The sequence below is a fragment of the Perognathus longimembris genome, chromosome 13 (genome assembly GCF_023159225.1).
Source record: "Perognathus longimembris pacificus isolate PPM17 chromosome 13, ASM2315922v1, whole genome shotgun sequence".
NCBI lineage: Eukaryota > Metazoa > Chordata > Mammalia > Rodentia > Heteromyidae > Perognathus > Perognathus longimembris.
Window position 1 is genome coordinate 57,586,800 of NC_063173.1, and position 22,342 is coordinate 57,609,141.

Consider the following 22,342-nt stretch of genomic DNA (forward strand, 5'->3'; position numbering starts at 1 on the left):
GGCCTGGGCACATCGCTGAGCCTCTCTGTGCTCAAGGCTAGCGCTCTACCACTTGAGCCGCAGCGCCACTTCCCACCTTTTCCGTGTATGTGGTGCTGAGGAATCGAACCCAGGGCTTCATGCGTGCTAAGCAAGCACTCTACCGCTGAGCCACGTTCCCAGCCTCAGCCCGTGAGTCTTAAGAGAGAAACACTTTTCTCCAATTAACCAGCAAGAAGCTGGAAGTGGAGGTGTGGCTCAAGAGATAGAGTACCAGCGTTGGGAGGGAAAAAAAAAAAAGCCAAGCAAGAGTGTGAGGCCCTGAGTTCACGCCCCTATAATCAGCAGAGAGACAGACAGACACCGAGACAAAGACACAGACTGAAATGACCATCTCTAAGGGAAAGTTAATCTAAGTAGCCACGTCTAGAAATCCCTCTTCTTCCAACAAGTCCTCTTAGTGACCGGAAGTCTCACCTTCTGGTCACAGGGTCCCTTCCAACCCACCGAGGGAGACCATCCCAAAGCCTGCGGAGCAAGCACTCCTGCCTGCCCGGGAGAGGCGGGTGGAGGGCAGGGACCCAGGGTCCTGGGGTGAGGTTCCCGTGTGAGGCTCACCCCAGGGCCTCCCCGACTCCTGTGAGGGGTGGAGCGCAGGCTGCAAGACGGCTGCTGGGGGACGAGCGGGACTGAACACGGAGAGGCCAAGTCCCCAGCGCTCCATCCCTGAGTCAGGCTGTGAGGGGTGCTGCGCCCAGAGATGGGCAGGGGCAAGAAGGGGCAGGAGAGAGCCACAGGGCTGAGTCACGCGCTGGTGTCCGGTGTCGTGAGCACCCTCTCCCCTCCCCCGCGGTCCTGACCCCCGCCCCCACATCCCCAGGACAGCACGGGCCCCTCCCGCACACGTGGATGGCCAGGCCGGTGGGCTCTGCACCCCACCCCCACCCCGCCCCTCAGCACCAGGAGCCGCCAGAGGACTTGGGGGCAAAGACGTCCCCAGATTCCAGCTCCTCGTGACCCAAAAGGGGAGTGGGGAGTTCAGGGGCTGCAGGCACCATGGCCCAGCCGCTCCGGCAGACCCTGAGCCGCTGAGGTCGTGACCTTGGTCAGAGCCCATCACCCCCACTTCCCACTTCCCACCCTCGCCCCTCACAGCAGGGCGCCGATGCCAGGGGTACCAGAAGCCCCGAGCTGCTCAAAAGCTTGGGGGTACTTACCAGTTCTCCCGGGCCTCGGCTCGGGCCCAGGACCCACCCCGAACAAACTGCACAGGACTGGTGGAATTTGGAAAGTTTTTGTTTTCTTTTTCCCACACATTTCCAAGGTTGGGGATGTTTTCCAAGACTTAGACACGTTTGTTAACAAAGAGAGAAAAGAAAAAAAAAAAAAAAACCTGGGGGAGCAGGGAGCCTATGGGCCGAGAGGTGACCCCAGCAGTCCACAGACACTGGCCGGCTCCCTCCTTCGCCGTGCCCGGCTTGGCGGCTGCCACAGGCTGTTGCTCGTGGAATCTAGATTATTTGTCTTTAATATATATCTGCATTTGCCTCCCCCCCGCCGCCCCCCACCCTGCTCCTCCAGCAGCTTCCCAATGCACGTTGCCCGGCAGCACACAGAACAGGCCTCCAGCCAGGCCCGGCCCCTCCCTAGGCAGCCCCCCGAGGAAGCTGGGGCGCTGGGCGGCAACCCCAGCGCGTCCCTGCCCACCGGCCGTGTCCGGGGCCACCCTCCCACCCTCCTTCCACCAACTCTGGAAACCCAAAGGGGGGAAAGGGAGAAACCAGGTACAGAAAGAAGGGAGAAGGAAGAGGAAGAGGAGGAGGAGGAGAAGGAAGGGGGGGGGGGGAGAAGAGAAGGAAGAGAGGGAGGGGAGAGAGAGAGGGAGGGAGAGAGAGGGGGGAGGGCGGGGAGAGCCACAGGCCTGGGATGGGGCTTTGGAAAGCGAGAAGGAAGGCAGAAGGAACAGAGGGCGGGAGGAAACTTGGGGGGACCGAATGGGGACACCGGTGGACACTTTACAAAACCCCAGCCTTCCTTCCCGCCCAACCCCACCAAAATAAAACTACCCCCCCCTTTAAAAAAATAAATCAGCCCCGGGGCTGCCAGCGCGCGCTGCCCGGCGGGCGCGGGGCCGGGGTGCACGGGTGGGCGGCCGGCCCGGCCCGGCGCCTGGACGGCAGGAGGAGGGGGGCGAGCACGGGGTGGTGGTTCCTTTCCTGTTCTTTCTCTCTCTTTTTTTTTTTTGCGTTTGTTTCCTCCTGGTGAGAGGCCGAGGCGGGCACGGGGCGGGGGGGGGGGTCCCCGGGCCCGGCGGGGGGTGGGGGGGGCGCCCCGCTCCGGGGCGGCTGGCAGTGGGGCGGTGCCGGGGCTCAGACGTAATACTCCTTGTCCTTGTTCTTCTTGGCCTTGCTGGGCGTCTTGGGGGCGGCCGGGGCCTTCTCCTTCACCACGGCGCCATTGCTCTGGGCCGAGTTACTGATGTAGTTCCGGCTCTGGTCCACCTGGTAGGAGCCCTCGTCGCGGTTGCGGTACTTGTACATGGCGTAGAGGAGGATGAGGATGCAGAGCGCCGCGGCCGCCACGATGCCCACCACCATGCCCGTGGTGCTGCTGGACTCGCGGATCACCTCCACCGCGCCCGGCGGGCCCCGCTCCCCGGGCCCCGTGGGGCTGGCTGTGGGCAGACGGGGGAAGCCGGGCGCTGAGGTGGCGCCGGGGCGCGGCGGCCGCCGGGGCTCGAAGGCCGTGGGCGCCCCGGGGCCCGCGGGGGGGCGGGTTCTCCAGCAGGGGCTGCAGCGGGTCTCGGTGGTTCATTTTGCCCGCGGGCAGGTTGGGGGCCGGGGCGGAGGGGGCGAGCAGCACCCCGGGGGCGCCCGTGGCCCCGTCTGTCCTGAGGTTGGGCCGGGGGGGCGCGGGCTTGCGGGGGGCCCGCAGGGTGGTGCGGTCCGTGACCAGGGGGAAGGTGGTGTAAAAGTCCTCGTCGTCCGTCGGGGGGAGGCTGGAGTCAAAGACCTCCCCGGAGGCGAAGCCCGAGGCCTCGATGGGCTCGTCGCAGTCGCTGTCCTCGCGCTCGGCCGGGCACGGGCCCCCGGGGGCCGGGCGGCGCGCGGCGGGCGGGGGCAGGGTGTCCTGGGTGGCGCCCAGGCCGGTGAGGAAGGGGTAGAAGGTGGGGGGCGGGGGCACGAAGGGGGACCGGGTGGCCACGGGAGGGGGGTCTAGGGAGTCCTCCGTGATAATGGGCAAAATTAACTCTCCTCCTGGAAGAAGAACGAGAAGAGAGAGGGGGCGGCGTCAGCGCGGGCCGGGGCGCGCGGGCACGGAGCGCGCTCGCCAGCCTCACCGCTCCCCCTCGGCTTCCCCCGGCCGGCTTCCCCCGGCCCGGCGCCCGGAGCCACCGCGGGCCGGGCCCGCCCGCCCGCCCGCCGGGCCGGCGCCTTACGCCCTACGCCTTACGGGCGGGCGGCGGCCGGGACGCCGGGCACCCCACGCCCGGGCACCCCACGCCCGGGCGCCCCTCGCGGGCTCTGGGACTCCCTGGGGTCTCTCTCTCTCTTTTTTTTTTTCTTTTGATCTTTTGTTTAAGAAACCAAAAGGAACAGAAAGGAAAAGGAAATCGAAAAGAAACGGAAAAAAAAAAACTCTACTGGGTTCAGCTTTAGAAACAGGTACAACAGTAAGCAGTACTTAACAAACCTAACCACAACATTTTCTCTTTAGTTAGGGTTTTTTTTTTCTAGGTTTTTTTTTTCTTTTCGCTTTTTTTTTTTTGTTTTAAAAAAGAAGATAGCATACCACGGAATTCAGGCAACTTACATCAACAAATAGGCCGTGTGATTTTAGCATGAAGAAAAAAATTACAAACAGAGCTGTGTAAGCGGGTTCTCCCGGGAAAAAGTAAGAAAAAACACACTTCCTTCCTGTCTAGCTGGTTGGCATCTCCCTCCCTCGCTCGCTCGCTCGCCCTGGTCCTCCGGAAGGAAGGCTCGCAGTCCTCTCCGCCCTCTCTCCTGCCCGCTCCCCCTCGCTGGACCAGGGGCTCCCGGGTGCGCGGGGCGGGGCGGGGGTGTGGCCAGTGGAGGGCAGGGGCGGGGCCGGCGGAAGGGCGTGGCGGGGGCGGAGCAGTTGGAAGAAAGGGGCCAATGGAAGGGCAGGGCAGGTGAGGGGGGCAGGGCCGGCGGCAGGGCCGGGGCGTGGCCGGTCAGGGGCGGGGCCGGGGGGAAGGCGGGGCGGGGGCGGGCAGGGGCGGGGCCGGTGGGAGGGCCCGGCAGGCCACCAGGCCGAAGCCCCTACAGAGGGGAGAGGCGTGGGGAGGGCCGGCCTAGGGGCGGGGCTGTGGAAGGGCTCTCCAGGGGCAGACACGGAGGAGCCAGGTCCCGCTCGCTCCAGAAGGGGGTGGTGAGATGCCAGGTAGGAAGGCCGAGGAGGCGGGGACCCCCAGGAAGAGAGTGAGGGGCCTGGCTTGTGGGACTCCTGAACTGAGCCTAACTCAACCTTCCCTTTCTTCACCCTCCACCTCTGACCCCCACTGGCTTCCCCCCCTCCCCCTCCCCAGAACCCCCATGGTTCGCCAGAATCTGGCCAGGGCTTGACTGCCTCTGGCCCTCTTATTACTGTTAAAACGATAATGAAACAACGGAAAGAAGAAGAAAGCAAAAAAAGAAAAGAAAATACATACACAGCCATCCGGGAGGGATGCATTTGCTAAAAGAGGGCCCGGGGGGGGGGACGGGGGCTCGTGGGGAGGGCCTGTGGCAGGGGCGTCTTTCTATGGTAACTGGAGTCCTCTGGGCAGAAACTGCAATTCCCATCAGGCCCCAGAGGGTTGGAAGTACAAAACCCACTACTAGCCCTTGGAGGGGTCTGGGCCATAATTCCCATCAGTCCCTGGGTCAGTGACTACAACTCCCATAAGCCTCTGGGCCTCTCCTTAAACCAAGGAGGGGCAACCCACTGGTCTTGCATAGAAGGAAGCTGGAGCCAAGCTCTGGGAAGCTGAAGGGAATTTTCGCTGGCCAGTCTAGGAGTGGGAGACTCTGGCTCTCCTTTCAGCACGGCCTGAAGCACCACCTCTGGTCTCTGCTATCTCCTGACACCACACCTTCAGTCCTCCCCACTGCCACGGTAAACCTCCAGGGCCTCCACTGCCAAGTCCTGCCCCCCTGTAGCCCTGCCCACCCCCAGCCCTCTGGCTAACTCTGTGGTTCCCACCAATCTGGCAGAGGAAGTCCTTGGCCACACCAGAAGCAGACCCAGACCTTGCCTTAGACTGGAGCCCTTGCCAATCCCCAGGCAGGCCGCTCTACCCACCAGGCTCCAATGTCTCACTGAGTAAGTTATGGCTCCCTTGTGCCCCCGTTTCTGAAGCCCCAGAATCCCTGATTTATGGGTTTGGCAGAAGCTGAACTAAGAGTAGAGAAACACATCTCGTGCAGCTGCAGCCGCTCAACTCCAGTTGGGTGTTTTCATTCATTGTGCTGAGAATAGAACTCAGGACCTCACGAATGCCAAGCAACAACTCCACCGCCGACCAAGCTACATCCTCAGCCCTCAATTCCAGCTTCTAGTGGGGGATGCTGAGGCCGGAGGTAAGCAGGACTTCCCAGGCCACCAAGTGCCCGTTTCAGTGCAGGAATGGACTGTCCAGTCCTCACTTGACTCCCAGAGGCCAGGGAGGGGTCTGGGCTCCGGAGGATCCAGGGAAGCCTGAACTACCTTTGCGCCTCCCAGAAGCTGGTGGGTTGCCATACCAGTTCTGTCTCTGAATTCCCGTGTAACTGTCGGCAGGTTTCTTCCAACCACTAGGCTTCAGGTTTCCTCGTCTACACAACAAGGGTACTGGCCTCCAAGCCCAGCCTGGCTCTGCGGGCCCTGCAGCCTAGGGGTGAGCAGATGTGATCTCCAACCTTCCCTGAGCCCCAGACCTCCCTAAGAACAGCCCAGCACTCTGGCCCCTGGGCGGGGAGAAAGACAGCTGTCATCCTGGGCCCGATCATGCCAGGAGCCCATCTGGGTTCACCACCTGCCATCTCCCTGAGCTTTGCCTTGTGTTCTTTTCAGAACATACGCTCTTGCCAGTATCTCAGTGGACCCCATACCATGCTCCCTGCCTCTGGTGCCTCAGTCTCTATTCAGCCCTGGAGCCCCAAGTTTGGTCTCGCTGCCAGGAGAGGCCCAAAAGCCCGAGTTCTATCTGTCTACCTCCCTAGTATGAAACAGCAGGTCTGGTACAGAGCTAGGCTCTTTACACTTTTCCAGGGAAAGGGTGGTCTTTGTACACTTCCCCTGGGTTGAGCCAGACTCCCTTGGAATAGGGGAGCAGATGAAAGCCAATCTCCTAGCAGAGCTGAGTTCTGCAAGCCGCCTCCTCCTCCGCCATCTTGGGAGAGCAGATCCTACTGAGAGCTCAATCTGACAGGACCAGATCCCAATCTCTGCCGGCCCTGCCTTCTGCCTTAGACCAGGCCACCATTACTGCCATGAACCCCAGGGTCCAGACCGGCCTTAAACAGGCTTAGGACCATCAACCCGGCGTCTGGCATGGCTGGGCCTCCAGCAAAGTGCCAGGCCCAGGCAACAGGACCAGACCTCGCAGCCTTGGCGGGGACACGTCCCACCCTGGAGTGTTCATCTCGCCGCTCAGGCTCACCCGGGCTCTCTACCGCCCTTTCCCACTGCTGGGGCAGAAGGGGGGAGGCGTTCAGGCCTTGGAGCCCAGACAAACCCTGCCCAGCCTGAGCACCACACAACCATGCGCCCCGGCTGGCTGCTCCTTGGGACGCCCCCCAGGCCCGGGGCTGCCCACCGCCAGCCCTGGAGAGGAGCCACGGGGGCTCGGAGCAGGGCGGACCTCTCAGAGACTCACCAGGGCGCTTCGCGGCCACCCCTCCTGCTGGGCTTCGGGGGGAGCTGGGGCCCTGGATCCAGCTCTGCCACAAGGGTGCGTGGGGGGAGGGAGGAGGGGTACCCCTGGAGCAGTCAGAGTCTTCCAGGGACCCCAGGCTGCCTTCAGACAGTGCCAACAACTGGAGAATACTCACAGGCGCATGGGAGTCTCAGGTGCTACCCACCCACAGGTGTTCTCTGCATCCTAAGGAAAGGAACTCCAGTGCATGTCAGGTCCACTTGCTAGAGAATTCCATCCTGGCCAGGACACCCAGAGCCATTCCTAAGTGCCCCTTCTTCTTCAGCTCTCCTCTCACGGGGGACATGTGCCCAGCAAGTAGAGTCCCCCCCACTTTTTTTACCTTTAGAGCACGGAAGAAATGTACCCACAACTCTTATTTCTCTCCTCCCCTATCCCAGTCAGGATATGCCCAGCCCCATGGGGGCTAGGACTGGGGTCAAGAGTGGTCCAAACCCAGGCTCTGGTGGCTCACGGCCTGTAATCCTAGCTAGTCAGGAGGCTGAGAGCTGAGGATTATGGTTCAAAGCCAGGTGAATATCCTATTTCCAATTAACCAGCAACAGGCTGGAAGTGAAAGTACAGCTCGAGTGGTTGAGCACCAGCCTTGAGTGAAAAAGCCACGCAAGAGTCCTGAGTTCAAACGCCAGAGAGGGCACAAAAAAAACACACAAAAAAAACCCAGCAACCCCTACTGGGTGCCAGTGGCTCATGCCTGTAATCCTAGCTATTCAGGAGGCTGAGATATGAGGATCTTGGTTCAAAGCCAGCCGGGGCAGAAAAGTCCCCGTGAGACCCTTATCTCCAATAAACCACTCGAGAACTGGATGCGGAGCCGTGGCTCAAAGTGGTAGAGCGCTAGCCTTGGGCAGAAGCACTCAGGGACAGTGCCCAGACCCCGAGTTCAAGCCCCACCACTGACAACAACAAAATAAGAGTATGGCGGACGAGGCCATCGGCTGGCAGTGGAACCTCGCACCTCAGCGCCACGCGGAAAGCAGCATCGTGCGGGTGGGTGAGGCCCCGCCCCGCGGCCCCGCCCTGCCTCCATTCCCGCCCCTACTCACCTGCTGCAGCCCGGAACTAGGCCACTGTGAGAACTAGACCGGAACAACGGTTCCCTCCCCCGCCCCCCCCACCCCGAAAAGCCAGGGCGGCTTCAAGGTCAGAGGAGGTGGCTGCATGACAGGGACACACACACACACGCATGTGCACACACACACGCACACTCTGAGGGGTCCTGTGTCTCTGGGCGTGTGCTCCTCCACCCGGACCTCAGTGGTGAGCGACACGAATGTCCACGAGGCTGGACGGGCACGTGGACGTGTGCGGGGACCTCTGGCTGGTGTCTGGGCTCCCACGTGCACAAGGGTAACTGTGCCCCTCGGAACACGCGAGCGCACAGGGTATGGAGCCCCCCTCCCCCCCCCCCCCCCAGTGAAGCAGGCCTTCACCAGACTCACTGCCTCCTTCCCCCTGGACAGCTAGGCTGCATTTCCCAGCATGCCTTTCGGCTGGCGGTGGCCACCCTCCCATCCCACGGCTGGCTCAGCAGTATCCTCCACACGCTTCCCTTTCAGTGGCCTTGGGAAGCACAGGTTGGAAATGGAGGTGCGGCAGGCGCAGACCCCGGAGGAGCGCGGCTTCCTAAAGTGTCCTTGGGAGGGGGCACCCGAGGGAGGAACTTCTTGGCTAACTCCTGAGAGTCAACAGAAACGAATGCTACTTTAACTAATCCTGGCCCTCGTACTCATGATGGCTGCCACAGCCGTTAGACCCCCTGGTGGGCAGGTGACAAATACAAGGGGAGAGACAGGGAAGCTGGAAGGATCAAGACCCACCGAGCACGATGGCCGGCCATTTGGCCAGAGGGCAGGACGGGTTCCTGCCGAGAGGAAGAGCTGGACGGGCCGAGAGAGGTGCCAGCTCCTGCTGTCAACTCTCAGCAGTGTTGTGAGGAGACAAACCTGGACAAGAACTGGCTGGTTCGCTGGCAGGAAGGAAGGGAATGGCGGCAGCTCAGAGGTATGGGTCCTGCAAAGTCAGAAAAGCCATCGCTCCCAAACCCCAGACAGTGGACTGGGAGTGTGGCCTAGTGATAGAGTGCTTGCCTTGCATGCATGAAGCCCTGGGTTCGATTCCTCAGCGCCACATACACAGAAAAAGCCGGCATGGTCGCTGTGGCTCAAGTGGTGGAGTGCTAGCCTTTAGCAAAAAGAAGCCAGGGACAGTGCTCAGGCCCTGAGTTCAAGCCCCAGGACTGGAAAAACAAACAAACATATATACAGATATATATCTCCACACCAAAACCCAGACAAAAAGAGAAAGACTGAAAAGGAGCTGAGGGACAGGCGAGAAAAGCTCATCTTAATGAGGACCTCAGTCAGGCTCGAAGGCCAGATGGCGCTGAGAGCCTGTGGCTCGTGTCTATAATCATAGCGGCTTAGAAAGTGGAGATCTGAGGGTTGTGGTTCAAAGCCAGCCCAAGCAGAAAAAGTCCACGAGATTTTTATCCCCAGTCAACCAGCAAAATGCCAGCCCTGGGGCTGGGGATATAGCCTAGTGGCAAGAGTGCCTGCCTCGGATACACGAGGCCCTAGGTTCGATTCCCCAGCACCACATATACAGAAAACGGCCAGAAGCGGCGCTGTGGCTCAAGTGGCGGAGTGCTGGCCTTGAGCGGGAAGAAGCCAGGGACAGTGCTCAGGCCCTGAGTCCAAGGCCCAGGACTGGCCAAAAAAAAAAAAAGAAAAAATAAAAAAAACAAAATGGCAGCCCTGGAGCTGGAGCTGGGGCTCAGGCTGAGTTCAAGCACCAGCACACACACGCACAGGTGAAAGGCCGGATGGAGGTGGCGGCTGCAAGCATCCCGAGACAGCCCCGCAGGCGCCGAGGGACCCGGAGGGGCAGAAGCCAGTGCGGCATGGGGCTGAGAACCCTAGCCCTGGGTCAGAGCGCTGGGGTGCTTGCTGTGACCGAGTCGTGCTGTCACCGCTGTGCGACACAACCCCCACGGTGGCCATCAGCACCCTTACGTGCCAAGGAGACGTTTCTCTCTGCCCCTGCTCCTGAGAGGGCCGCGGAGGCCCGGAGGGGAGGCCGGGCCCCCTGGGCGGGACACGGGGCCCACAAAGGAGAGCAGGGTGCTTAGCACAGTAGCTCGTGTGCATCTCATTCTTACTGCAAGCCTGGGGCCTGACAGTGGCTGTGTTACCCATTCACTCATTCATTCATTCATTCACTTATGTGAGGGACTGGCACTTGAACTCAGACTTGGTGCTTTCTACGAAGGTGCTCTGCCCCGCGAGCCATACCGCCAGCCCCGTCCTCTCTCTGCAGCCCAGGCTAGCCTAGAACTCAAGGGCCCGTGCGGGCCGCTACTGTACGTCCCCTATGGTGTGTGTTGAGTCGTAGGAGCTGTGAGGTGAAAGCGACCTTTCAGTTCACAGTTCTCCGAGGTCCCGCAGGCCTTCTAGCCGGGACAGGGACGCGGGCCCTGGGCTGGGGGAGGCCCAACCCCCCCCCCGGGCCCCCTTGCGCTGAGGTGGGCACCCTCGCTGGTCTCCTTTAAGGAGGGGCGGGAGGAGGGAGGGCGACCCTGAAGGCCAGGCTGGGACACATCATGGGACAGCTGCTCTCGGAACCTGTCTGCGCTTCTCCCTGGGGCACAGCCCCCCAGCCCCCCAGCGTTTCCAGAAGCTCGGCTGTGGCCCCGGGACTAAGCTGCGGCCAGGCGAGTGTGGCCGGAGCCGCGTGCGCTGCCCGGCCTGGCCCCAGGCGCTTGGTAAAGACGGCGCGGCCGGGAGGGGGCAGGAGACCAGGCCCGCGCCGGCCCCTGGAGCAAGCAGGAGCACAGCTCGGAACGTAGGGGAAAGACATGGGGCGTCCTGGGCTGCGGCGCAACCTGAAGAGCACCACAGACAGGCTGGGCACGGCCGTGCGGGAAACGCGTGACCCTGCGGAGCGGAGCCTGCGGGCGCCTCCGTGACTCCGCAAGGGGGGGACGCGTGGCTACACCCGCGCGCCCGGGCACGCGCGGCCTGTGTTCCTACGCATGGGAACCTATGGCCCCAGGCGCACGCGCGCGCGCGTGCACACACGAAGCCTGAGCGGTCTGAGATGTGAGCGTGCACCTGTGCGTCTCAACGGCCGCACTGAGGGCGACACAGGGCGTGTAGGCAGATGCTGCATTCCTCCTGGGTCTGAACACGTGTGCATGCCCGTGAAGAGAGCACGCGTGCCCTTCTGCATACAGCTGCACGGGGACTGCCAGACACACAAGTAAAACTATGGCTGTGAACACCTGTGCAAGCCAGTGAAGGCCTGTGCGTGCGTGCGTGTGTGTGTGTGTACACCAGCAGGTCTTAGCCTGTGCGTGCACACTTGTGTGAACCGTGCATGTCTGTGGTGAAGGGGTGTGTGTACGCCAGCGGGTATGTCTTAGCCTGTGTGTGCACACTTCTGTGTGAACCGTGCATGTCTCTGTGGTGAAGGGGTGTGTGTGCACACCACCACGGAGCCGGGCACACGCATGCACACCCCGTGGGATCTGAGCACAGATGTTGAGCGTGTATGCGTGAGCCCTGAAGTGTGAGCGAGGGTGGCCCCTGAGGACCCCTCTCGTGAAAGCCGCGTGGGACGAGTGCAAGTCGGGAGACAGAACAGATGTGCACAGGGCCCTGCCCTCCCCCCAGAGCTGGGCCTCCTGAGGGTGCAGTCTGCACCCCCTGGTCTTAGTACAGGCGTGCAGGTCAGCGCAGGTGCCCGCCCTCTGTGAGCACGCACACCCTGCGTGGCGGGGTGTGTGTGTGTGTGTGCGCGCCCTTGAGAGGGCGGGGACACGCGTGCAGCTGTGTCCTTGCACGTGTGTGTGGGTATGTGCACGCCTCCGGGAGCCTGACCCCGCCTTGTATGTGCACATGGGTCCTCTGGGGCTCGGAAACACAGGGCAGTGTCTGTGAGTCTGAATGCATGGGTGGGACCTCGTGGTTCGCACGTGTGTGTGTCACCCAGGCAGCTCTGTCCACAGAGGGAAGTGGCTTGGTGAGCTGAACACGCAGGTCTCAGCTCACATGGGGATGTGGGTGTGCGGTGTGTTGTTACCTTGGTGCTGCTGGACACACGTGCGGGTGTGGACCTCCAGGGGCTGAGTGGGTGAGCAGCTGCGTGTGAGCATCTCTGGGAGCTCGGAGCTGGCACATGGGACACTCTGGGGACAGGGCACGCCTTCCCAAGTCCGTTCATGTGTGCACGAGTTTGCACTTCTCTGGTTCTGGCACGGGCACTGGAGCAGGCGTGGGACTCTCCGTGTAAGCGTGAGTGTGCGTGGCATGGGCTCTGTGTTTGAACCTGTGTGTGCGAGCTTGCTGACGGTCTGCAAACGGGTGTCAGGTGTATGGGGGCCCGCCCCCCGGCAGAGCGGGGTGCCTATGGGTGGGTGCCCTTCCTGTATGTCCAAATCCTGCAGGGGCGTGGCCACGCGAGACAACGGAGGGGTGGGAGGGGTGGGAGGGGTCACACCACCATGTCCCCAAAACACCCCACTCAAAAGCATTCGAACAATCACCTTCGGCTGCTCGAGGCCAGGCCCTCTGGACAGGGAGGGGGTACGGGGCCTGAGGTCTGGGAGGGGGGCTGAGTTAGGGGAGAGGGTGGCAAGGTGGGCAGACTGAGCAGGGACGGCCTGGGGATGAGGATCTAGACGGGCAGGGACATGCCAGCACCGTGGGCAGCCACTGTCCCCAGACAGGCCGCCTCCACCCCTACAGCCAAGGCCCCCCGCCCCCCCGCGCCTCTGCTCCAGAAAGCCCCCTTCCCTGGCACCCCACAGAGACTCTTGCTGGAAAATGTCAGACGGAAGGGGGAAGGCATGGTCTACACCGCTGTGGGGACTGTGACATCGTCTTGGCTCTTGCCTGGCCTCCTGCTGGGATGATGGTGGCCCGCTTTAAGCATTTTGGAGCAGCCACGTGGACCTGCACGCCGCAGACCCGGGACTTGAGGGGAGCCGGCGGCCCTTGTGGTTTCCGGAAGCTGGGTGACGGGTGGGCCACCGGTCCTCCGATCCCAGCTTCCCGTCTTCCTCTACCCCCCCCCCCCCACACACACATACACCTGGGGCTCTTTTCCTAGGAGACGGCACCGTGGTCGGCAGCCTTCAGGAGCCGACCGGGGGACGGCAAGTCGCCCTCTGGCCCTCACAAGGGCTGAAAGCTCAGCCCCTCGCCCCTCCCCCCTCCCCCCCCCCCCCCCCGCACACGCACGGGTCCCACGCAGGCCTCTGGCTACACTGAGCTGGGCGGCCGGGAGTCCGCGCGGCACGTTCCTGCATGGCGACCATCTAGCCCCAGATGGAGCCTGCAGCGTCCGGGGAGCATGCAGACTCCCCGTGGCGGGAAGATCCCCGGGTGTGAGGACAAGCAGGGCCCTTTTCTCATGGCCCTCACCGCCGTGCGGAGCAAGACGGGGCTGGAGCTGCTGTGCAGGCCCCCCAGGCTGTTCCCGGAGCTCAGGGGCAGGGATGGGGCGATGCGGTCCTGGCGCATGGCCTCCCACAGCGCAGGCAGCTGCTCCAGGAAGCCCGAGCCCGGGCTGTGCGCAGGGAGGCCACGGGCCAGGCCTTCCTAGAGGACCCTGGGTCCAGCACCATGGCTTCTCGGCTCTGGTCTGCTCAGGGGACCCAGAGGGCAACGGGGCTCAACCCCTAGGTCTGGGGGGCCCTCTACCCTTGCTCTCTGAACCTCAGCCTTGGCCGTAAGTCTCCACAGTCCACATCCGGACCCCCTGTTCCCCTTCTCGTCTACCAAACCCTACCAAGGATGGCAGCCCGCATTCCTGGTGCGGCTTCCCCCGCAGGCCAGATGGAACCAGGGCATCCCGCCCACCGCGGCCCCGCGGCCCCCTGCCCCCACCTCCAGCCTGCCGGAGCCCCTTCTCCATTCCCCGTTACTCCCAAGTGCCCGTCGCCAGCTCGGGGGGACAAGCCAGGCCGCCACCGAGCCACCCCGCTCCCCCGCACAGATTCCTCTCTGCAGCTGAACCCCCTCAGGCAGAGCCCCACCATACCCCCTAAACACTAGGAGTCCTCCTTCTGAGCCCTGCTCGCCTACAGCAGCTCCGCCACTGGGATCTCCCCGGGGGACCCCATGTCTGGCTCAGGAGTATCTGGGCCTGGCCTGGTGGCAGTCTCAACCCCGGGGGAGCTAGCTCTCAGATTAGAGCACCAGATCTGTTCCCGAGACTGGGCACGAGGGGGCTTGGGATCCAGCAGAGACCTCCTCTATGAGTGACCAAGAGAGCACTAGACCCCATAGCTGACTTTGGGAGCCGTCGTTCTATACCTAAGGGCTGATGAGAGTTGCAGTGCTGTACCCCAGGGCTGATGGGAATTGTAGTTCTGCACCTCAGAGCTGATGGGAAGTGTAGTTCTCCATCCTCCACCCTGGACTCGAGGGAGCTGCAGTTAGCTGTCTTTCTAAAGGAACATCTCCCTCTTTTGTCCCAGCTCCACCCCAGGACCCTGTGCAAAGGACCTAACTACCTCTAAGTGGGGGAAGGCGGTGGGGGGGGGGGGACACCAAACGGCACCTTGCCCAAGGGCATGTGAGGGACCGGGAGGCTGTAAGCATGGGAAGCTCTACCAGAGAAAGCTGAAGCCTACAGCGGGCCTTGGGCTGGGACCAGGTGGCTGGGACAGTCGCCCCCCTCCCCTCAGCGTCGTCGCAGGGGCCCGGGGCAGGGGAGGGGGGAAAGGCACTCACCAGTACTGGGCTCACACTCCTCCAGGTCCTCGTCATCACTGGGACACTCGGCTGAGGCCACCAAGAGGTCATCTGTGTTCTGGGGGTGGGAGAGGGAGGGTAGGAACAGGAAGGGTTCCGGGTGGGTGGGTGGAACCCACACCTGCCTCTTGCAGGGTGTGGGTCAGCATGGGGGGGGGGGGAAGGGGGAATGCGCCTGGGCCAAGACTCAGCCCCCTCATCACTTTGTGGGTGACGCTGGGTGCCTAGATTTCCCGTGCAAACGGACACTAACCGGCAGCCACACCGAGGGTCAAGCAGCCTATGCTGTGCCTTTGATTCGTGGCAAGTGGGAGGGAGGTGGATTTCAGACCTGGGCTGGAGGGTGGCAGCCTGGGGGGGGGGGGGCATGGCGGGCGCGGGGGGTGGGCAAGGCACAGGGTCCCCAGAGGCCTGCACAGGCAGAGGGGACAGGACCTAGGGGGGGTTTCTTGGCTCCGCTCTCAACACCTCGTCGCCCCTCATCTCTCTCCCAACCCCCTTCAGGAAAAGAACTGGGCTGCACACAATAATTAGGGCTGTGGTTGCCATGACAACAGGAGTCGACTTTGTCAGCATTTTCTTTCCTCCTGATTGCAAAGAAAGAGAATCCCTGAGATGAATGAGCCTGGGGTGGGGGGGGGTGGGGGCAGTGGGGACCTGGGGGTGTTAGGAAAGAGACCCAAGGAGGGGAAACCCAAAGTGCAGGCGGGAAGGGAGCCTGGGAGGCTTTGGGCCTGGCCTGGCCGGGCCTGAGGCCCAGGACAGGAGAGGCCCCTCCCCTGCTGGTCCTCCGCTAGCTCGGCCCTCACCTAGGGACGCGTTCTCTGACTCAGTACCCTCACTCTCCCACCGCAGCATGCATCTGGGAGCTGCCACCCTTGTCTCCCCCTTGGTGGGCCTGCCCTCCCCGCTGAGACTGGACGGCCCTCCGGTGCTTGGGAGGGCACTGCTGGCAGACCCAGCCCGGACGGAACCAGGCCTCTCCCGGGGTCTCTGCTTCCCGGAGGGAAAGTTCTGGCCACTTGGGATCTCCTCAGATATCAGGGCGGCGGAGACAGAGAGGGAGGGGTACAGGCTCGTGACTCCCCCCTGCCTAACCCCGGCCAGCCCAGGCCCCCTACAGCACGGACTAGCAGGGGAGGGGGGCCTGGAGCCCGGAGAGCTCACCCCTCGATTAGGAAGGAAGAGGACACAGCCACTGGTGGCGGGCAGGCCCCGTCCTCGTGGCCAGGCCCCATGGTGAGAGCGGGCACGGGAGCTAAGCGAGGTCCGGGGGCCGGGTGCAAGCCCCCCCATGACCGACGCCTGCCATCGGTAACCACGCTCAGCAAACTCAGACCCGGCCAGGGAGCACCGGGGAAGGGGAGCGTGCTAGGGAGCACCTCCATCCCGCAGACCGCAGCCAGGGAGGGGGGCCGGAAGGCTGCTCAAGGTCACATGGGGGTGACTGGTGGAGGCCAGGGCCTCGCCGCCAGGCCGTTCCCGTGGCACCGGCACCTCGGGAGGGGCGCTGCCCCCCCCCCCCACTGCTGGAGAGGCTACGAGGGGCGGGCACTCGAGTGCTTGCTGTCCATGGGGCACCGGCCGCGACCAGGAGGTGACGGAGCTGCCCCGCACGCTACCCCCTTCTGGGGAGGGGGGGGCAGGCCTCCCTCATCTGCTCCCCTCGGCTCTGAGAGGGGCCTCACCTGGGTGGTGCTGTCCCTCAGCGTGGGGGAGCGGCCCCGGCGCGTGGTGGTGGTGGCCATGGTGGTGGTGGTCTCCATGATGGTGGTGGCCATGTCGGCCAGCAGGGTGGTGGCGGTGGTCTCCGCGCTGAGCAGCACGGACGGCCCCTCCCCCACCAGGCGCAGGTGGCCCTCGGTCCGCACGTTGGGGTCGCTCTCGGCGGCCAGCGCCAGCACCTTGAGCCCGTTGTAGTAGAGGCCTGACACCTGGCCTTGGAAGGGGCGGCCCTGATCCCGGCCCCCGATCTTGATGGCAGCCTGGCTGTTGAAGATGGTCAGCTGGCGTCCTGGGGGAAGGGGAGGGAGGGTACGGAGGAGAGGCAGGAAGTGGGGGGGGGCAGGGGGGCAGAGGCAAGAAGGGATGGGGAGAATGGAGGGGAACCGAAGGGAAGAGAGGAAGCCAGGAGGAAGCCAGCGAGTGGGTGGGGAAGAAATGAGGAAGGACAGACAACCAAAGAGAAAGTCCCCATCAGCCAGAGAGCCCCAAGCCCAGCCAGGCAGGACCCGAGCAAGGGGTCCCGGTCACCCCCTTCCCCAGTGAGCACATGCCCGTCCTCCTTCGCCAGGCCCCCTGTCCGCTCCACTCTGCTGCGGGGTCACCTCCCCCTTCTGACTTCAGTGCAAGCCCCAAGCCTCCCACCCCCGTGTCCAGCCCCCAGCTGCGGGGAGGGGGCCTCCTAGAGGCGGCAGACGGGGGAGACGAGGCGGCAGAGACGGAGGGGCACTGCCAGGCTGTGGTGGAGGTCCTGTGCGTGAGCAGAAGCGAGAAGAGGGGCGCAGTGGGCAGCCCCTGCCCAGCCGGTCCCAGGCTGGCCTCTCACCCCCAAGCAACCCCGACTGCCAGCCAGGCTCCCTGACTCCTCCTGCCCACAGAGACCCGGCCACTGGCGGGAGCCAGGCCCCCGGGGAGTGCAAGCCCAGAGGTGAAAACGTTAAAGGGACCTTGCTTCGCTTGCGGACAGCCAAAATAACCGCTCCAGCTCCAACAATGTGGTTCCACACCTCGAAATTCCCACCTGCGTGGGCTCTGGCTTTCGCTTTGGTATCAGTGGATCTGGGGGTCGGTTTAACCCTCTGAGTTTGTTGTTTTTGGTTTAGTTTTTAGAAAATACGTTTAGTATGTTTAAGTTGACATTTAGCTTTGGTTTTGGTGTCGCTTATTTTGTGGGGGGAGGGCAGATGGGCTGCTAATTTGCCCCCCTCTCCCCTGGACCTTCAGCTGCTGGCGCTGGGTGGGGGGGGTTTAAGATCTGGCTTAGCCCTTGTTAGCCTCTGGTTAGTGCGTCGTTAAAGATCTGGTTTAGAGTTAGGTATCTGCGAGCCCTACCCCCGGAAGCCCGGGCTGAGGACAGTCCAGCTTGTGAGGCCCACGCCTTGCTGAGGAGCACGGGATCTCCAGAATCTTCCGCCACCCGCTGACCTCGGGCCAGTTCACGCGTCTCCTCCCTCAGTACCTTCCCATGGCCAGCCCCGGGGACAGACGCCTCCCCACAAACGGGGGGTGGGGGGGGGGAAACGCACAGGGCCTACAGAGCTAGAGGACAGGTGGCGGCTCGGGCCTGGGCCCCCCGAGAACCGTGCGTGGCCGTGAGTTTGGGAAACAAACCGGCCACAGTCCAAGAGGATTTCTTCCTCCCAGGGTTTCTCCCTAGGCCTGTGGGTCAGGTCATGCTAAACAGGCTCTGGCATTTCCCAGACTCATTTTTACCACAGATCTCTTCATTGTGCAGCCTCTCAGGAAACATGCTTTGGAACTAGAAAATAGATCCATTCTATAAATATTTATTGAGCACCTACCATATGCTAGGTGCTGACAATAGACTATTCTCTCCTTGAATGCTCGGCCCTTTCCTGCTCCTCATTGTACGTCCTGCTCACGCCGTCCGCGCCCGCGAGGTGGGTGGGCTGAGCCAAGACTGTGGCCACTGTCTTTCTAAGGAGAGAGCCAGGCGCAGACAGAAGCACTCGGCCAAGGCTCCGGCAGAGCCAGCCCCTCTGTGGGGAAGCGCGCCGCCAGGCCGCTTGTTCTCCGGAAGCGTGCGGTGTGGACCGGCTGCTGGTGACGGCCCGCCCTCGCCCCCTAGACCTGTCCGGCCCTCCCTGGCATCACAAGCTGCGCCAGCCTCAGCCCAGGCTGCTCCTTGGCCTCCGGTTCTGGGAGAGAGGGGGAGGCGGGTGGTGGGGAAGAAGCCACATCGTTTAGCCACCTGCCCTGAACACCTCAAAGGGTTAAAGTTCGCCCCGCTGGAGACAGCAGCCCCCGCGTGGCTGGAGGTTTTAGCACGTCTGTTACAGTCCCTTTAACTTTGTGTTACGGATTTATCACATCTGGTTTATCAGCATGTTTAGGCCCACGGGTGCAGGGGCTGGATGTTACATTTGGGGGTTTAGCGGGGAAGACCCCAGTGGACATTTAAAGCACAGTTATCAGCTGGTTAAGTGGGAGTTTAACAGTTCTGCTCCCCACTAGAGTTTAGCCTTAGAGGTACAGAGCTCGCCCCTCCCCCAGTGGGGATGGGATGGCTTTGCCCTTGCCCCCCACCCCACACCCCCCCCCCGGACGGATGCCCCATAAGAAGCCTTCTTCCTCTCCCCAGCAGCACCTCACTGCCACATGGGGCCTGGGGGGGGGGAGCCCACTGTCCCCCTCATCAGCCCAGCTCCAGGAAACCCCTATGGGACTGCCCCCTCCCTCCTCACCCACGCTCTCCTCCTTCGAAGAGGCCTCTAGACAAGGGAGGCCCAGTCCTGAGGGCCTATTCCATGGCTGCGCTCCTTGGGGGTCTTTCTAGAAGGATCTGGAACCCGGCTCGGCTGGTCCTTCTCTCCTCTGTCGTGGTGAGGCTTTTCTAACCCTCCCGTCTGTCTTGGGATCAGCTCTTCCCACTTCCCAAAGCCTTTGGGCCTCCAGGGTTGGCAGTGAACTTGGGCAGGGTAACCCACCTGTGCCCCTCCTACCTGCCGTCTCCGGACTCGGCACCTTAGGGAATGGGGTGCTTTCGTCCTCAGGGACCTCAGGGATGATTCCTAGGCGGGTCCTGGCTTCTCTCTCCTAAGAACCCCTTCCGTCCTGCCCTGCCTCACACTAGATCAACCCTCCCTGCAAAGGGGAAGGGAGCCTCCTGGCCCGACAACTGTCCCTCCGCTCGGGGCCCGGGCACAGCGAAGGCACGGAGGGGGGAGGGGGAGGGAAGAGAGAGCTCTGCACCTTTAAGATAGTGTTTTTAAAGTTAGTTAGTTAATTAATTAATTCTGGTTAATTACCTTTGTCGAGCAGCCACTCATCTACTACTCGACCAAGCCGGTAGGGGATTCTCTGTCTAGCAATCGCCAGGCGCTCGTTATCAAAGTTTCCTTGGAAAAGTTTAGAAAGACAGTAGGTTTCTCAGGCAGCGAAGTCCAAAGGAGTTAGAAAAGTAGTTACGCGTTTCTCAGGAGACCGGAGTGAGCAGCAGCAGCCCGGGACGGAGGCGGGGGGCCGGAAGAGAAATGCCGGGCCCCTCTCCTGCCCGGCCCGCCTCCCCGGGGCTCCCCCGTCCAGAGCCAGCCCCAACCTGGGGGTGGGAGCAACCCAAAGAAAGGGGGGAAAGGAGAAGAGGGGGAAAGGGAAGTGGATGCGTACAGAAAAGGCAGCTAGAAGGTCAAAGGTCAGAGGTTAAACAGATTTATCGGGTCAGGCACTGAGGTGGACGTCCGCGTCCTTGACCATCCCAGAGTGGGGTGGCAGGGCGGGGCTGGGGCATTTAGCAGGTTTAAGTTGGGGCGGGGAGTGGGAGGCCCGGGGCCCAGCTGGTTACTGCGTTTAGAGGGTGGTTTAGAAGTGGGGGGAGAGGTTAAGCGGGGGTTTATGTGGCATTTAAGGGGGCCAACCAGCACACGCATTTAGCAGTGAGATTTGACTCCTTCTCCAAGCCTTTGCGACGCCCGGTTCCTTCTGTGCTCCACTCCCTCCCACCCCTCCCCTCCCACTCCACCCCTGCTTCCTGGGTGAGTCCCCAGCTCGGCTCTCCCTGAAAGGCTCCCCTGCCTCCTCCCGCTGGTCCTACCCCCCCACCGCCCCCCCCCATCCCTGGAGGCCGCTGCAGCTGGGCCACCTCAGCACCCCGGCTCTCCTCGGCCGCCTGCTCTGCCCGGCCTTCACCTGACCCCCCCCAACCCAGTCCCGCCCCCCCTTCCTGTCCAGAGCCATGTTCTGCACCTCCCACCCCTCGGGAGCCAACCTGGCCCCCCTCCTCTCCTCTCTCTCCCTCATCTGCTCCCTGGCCTTCCCTGGTTCAGACCCCGTCCTTGGCCGCCCACCTGGACGCCCCTGTTCCCTCCGCTCTCAAGCCCCGGTCCCTGGCGATGGGGAGGGTGTGCATGGGCACAGGTGTGCACACGCGCGTGCCTCTGTGGGCAGGGGTGTGGCTGGGGGTGTGTCTCGGGGAATCTGTGGGCTCTCTCGTGGGCCCTGAGTGGCTTCTGTCTGCAGAGTGGAAAGAAGGATGACTTCCTTGGGGAATGTGGCCCCTGCCTGCGGCGCCCGCCGGCCAGGGGCAGGAGGCTTTCCCCGGCGCGTGGTCCTGCTGGGCACCGCTCCCGCCCACACCTGTGCCCTGTGTGCCAGGAGGAGGAGGAGGGAGGGGAGCACCTCAGGTGCTAAGGAAGCACTGAGGGTTCAGGACACACTAAGGCTAAAAATGAATCACTCGATCCTGAGTGTGTGTGTGTGTGTGTGTGTGTGTGTGTGTGTGTACTGCAAGAATACACTTCTGCCTCATTTGGAGAGAGATCCATACGAAGAGTCTAACCAAACCTCTGTTTATGGGTCATGTCCTGTAGGCCACGCAGTTCTAGCACTTTCCCTGGGTTTTCACGTGGGAGTCACAGGATGAGTCTGAGTCAGGCACTATCCCCACAACCCAGAGGCTCGGGGGAGTGAGATGACACCCCAGGTCACATGGGTCACAGGGACCCATCAGGGAGAGTGAGGCTTAAAACCCAGGTTCTGCGGGCCGGAACCCAGTGTATCTGCACTCCCTGCACGTCGGGGTGGGAATGAGGGGCTCGCTCTCGGGATCCCCGACACCGCAGACTTGGCCTCGGTGAGCTCGGGGTCTGCCCTGGCGGTACACACAGGCAGCACCGAGGCCCTCGGGTCACACAAGGTGCAAGCAAAGGACATCAGGCAGCCTTCCCTTAATCCTAGCCGGGAGCCCTGGCAGGGCAGAGCAGGCAAGCCCTCCGTCCTGGCCTTCGGCCTGCTCAACACTGAGGAAGGAAGCCCTACACGCAAGTCCTGGCTAGACACAGGATGACGGCCTGCCTCCAAGTCTAGCCCGGTCCAGGCCAGGCCAGTGTTGTCACTGCAATAAAGACTACATTGAGCCGGGTGTCTGTCAGTGGCTCATGGCTGTAATCCTAGCTACTCAGGAGAGTGAGGTCTGAGGATTGCGGTTCAAAGTCAGCCTGTGCAGGAAAAGTCCGTGGGACTCTTATCTCCAATTAACCACCAGGAAACTGGAAGTGGCGCTGTGGCTCCAGTGGTAGAGCACTAGCATTGAGCTGAAGAGCTCAGGGACCAGAACCAGAGTTCAAGCCCCACGACTGACCAAAAAAAGAAAGACTCCCCTGAGCCAGGGGCTGGTGGCTCATACCTGTCATCCTAGCCACCCTAGAAGCTGAGACCCAAGAATTGCTGTTCAAAGCCAGCATGGATGAGAAAGTTCTTGAGGTTCTTGTCTACAATTAACCACCCAAACCCCAGAAGTGGAGCTGTGGCACCGGCTTGGAGATGCCCAGCCCTGTCTCTGCTCAGAGCCAGGCTCTAGGGAGCTGTTTTCTCGGGTGTCTGTCTGACCCTACCAATGTCTGCGGTCCTATGTGTGCTGGGCAGCCGATACACACGGTATCAGCCTCTGTGTTTATTAGGAGCTGGGCGGGCAGAATCTCGGGGGCTGACCCCAAGTGTCGGG

The 22,342-nt window shown here is 62.4% G+C and overlaps 1 protein-coding gene across 1 annotated transcript in view; it reads right to left on the minus strand.

Moving 5' to 3' along the window:
- Positions 1–2,287: 2,287 nt before the first annotated feature.
- Positions 2,288–22,342, minus strand: part of Nrxn2 (neurexin 2) — a 95,452-nt gene continuing 75,397 nt past the window's right edge. Inside the window, 5 exon segments of the mRNA XM_048360230.1 lie at positions 2,288–2,750; positions 2,752–3,236; positions 14,641–14,719; positions 16,350–16,675; positions 19,653–19,742. Of these exon segments, the coding sequence (XP_048216187.1) occupies positions 2,349–2,750; positions 2,752–3,236; positions 14,641–14,719; positions 16,350–16,675; positions 19,653–19,742 (1,382 nt within the window). The 3' untranslated portion in view covers positions 2,288–2,348.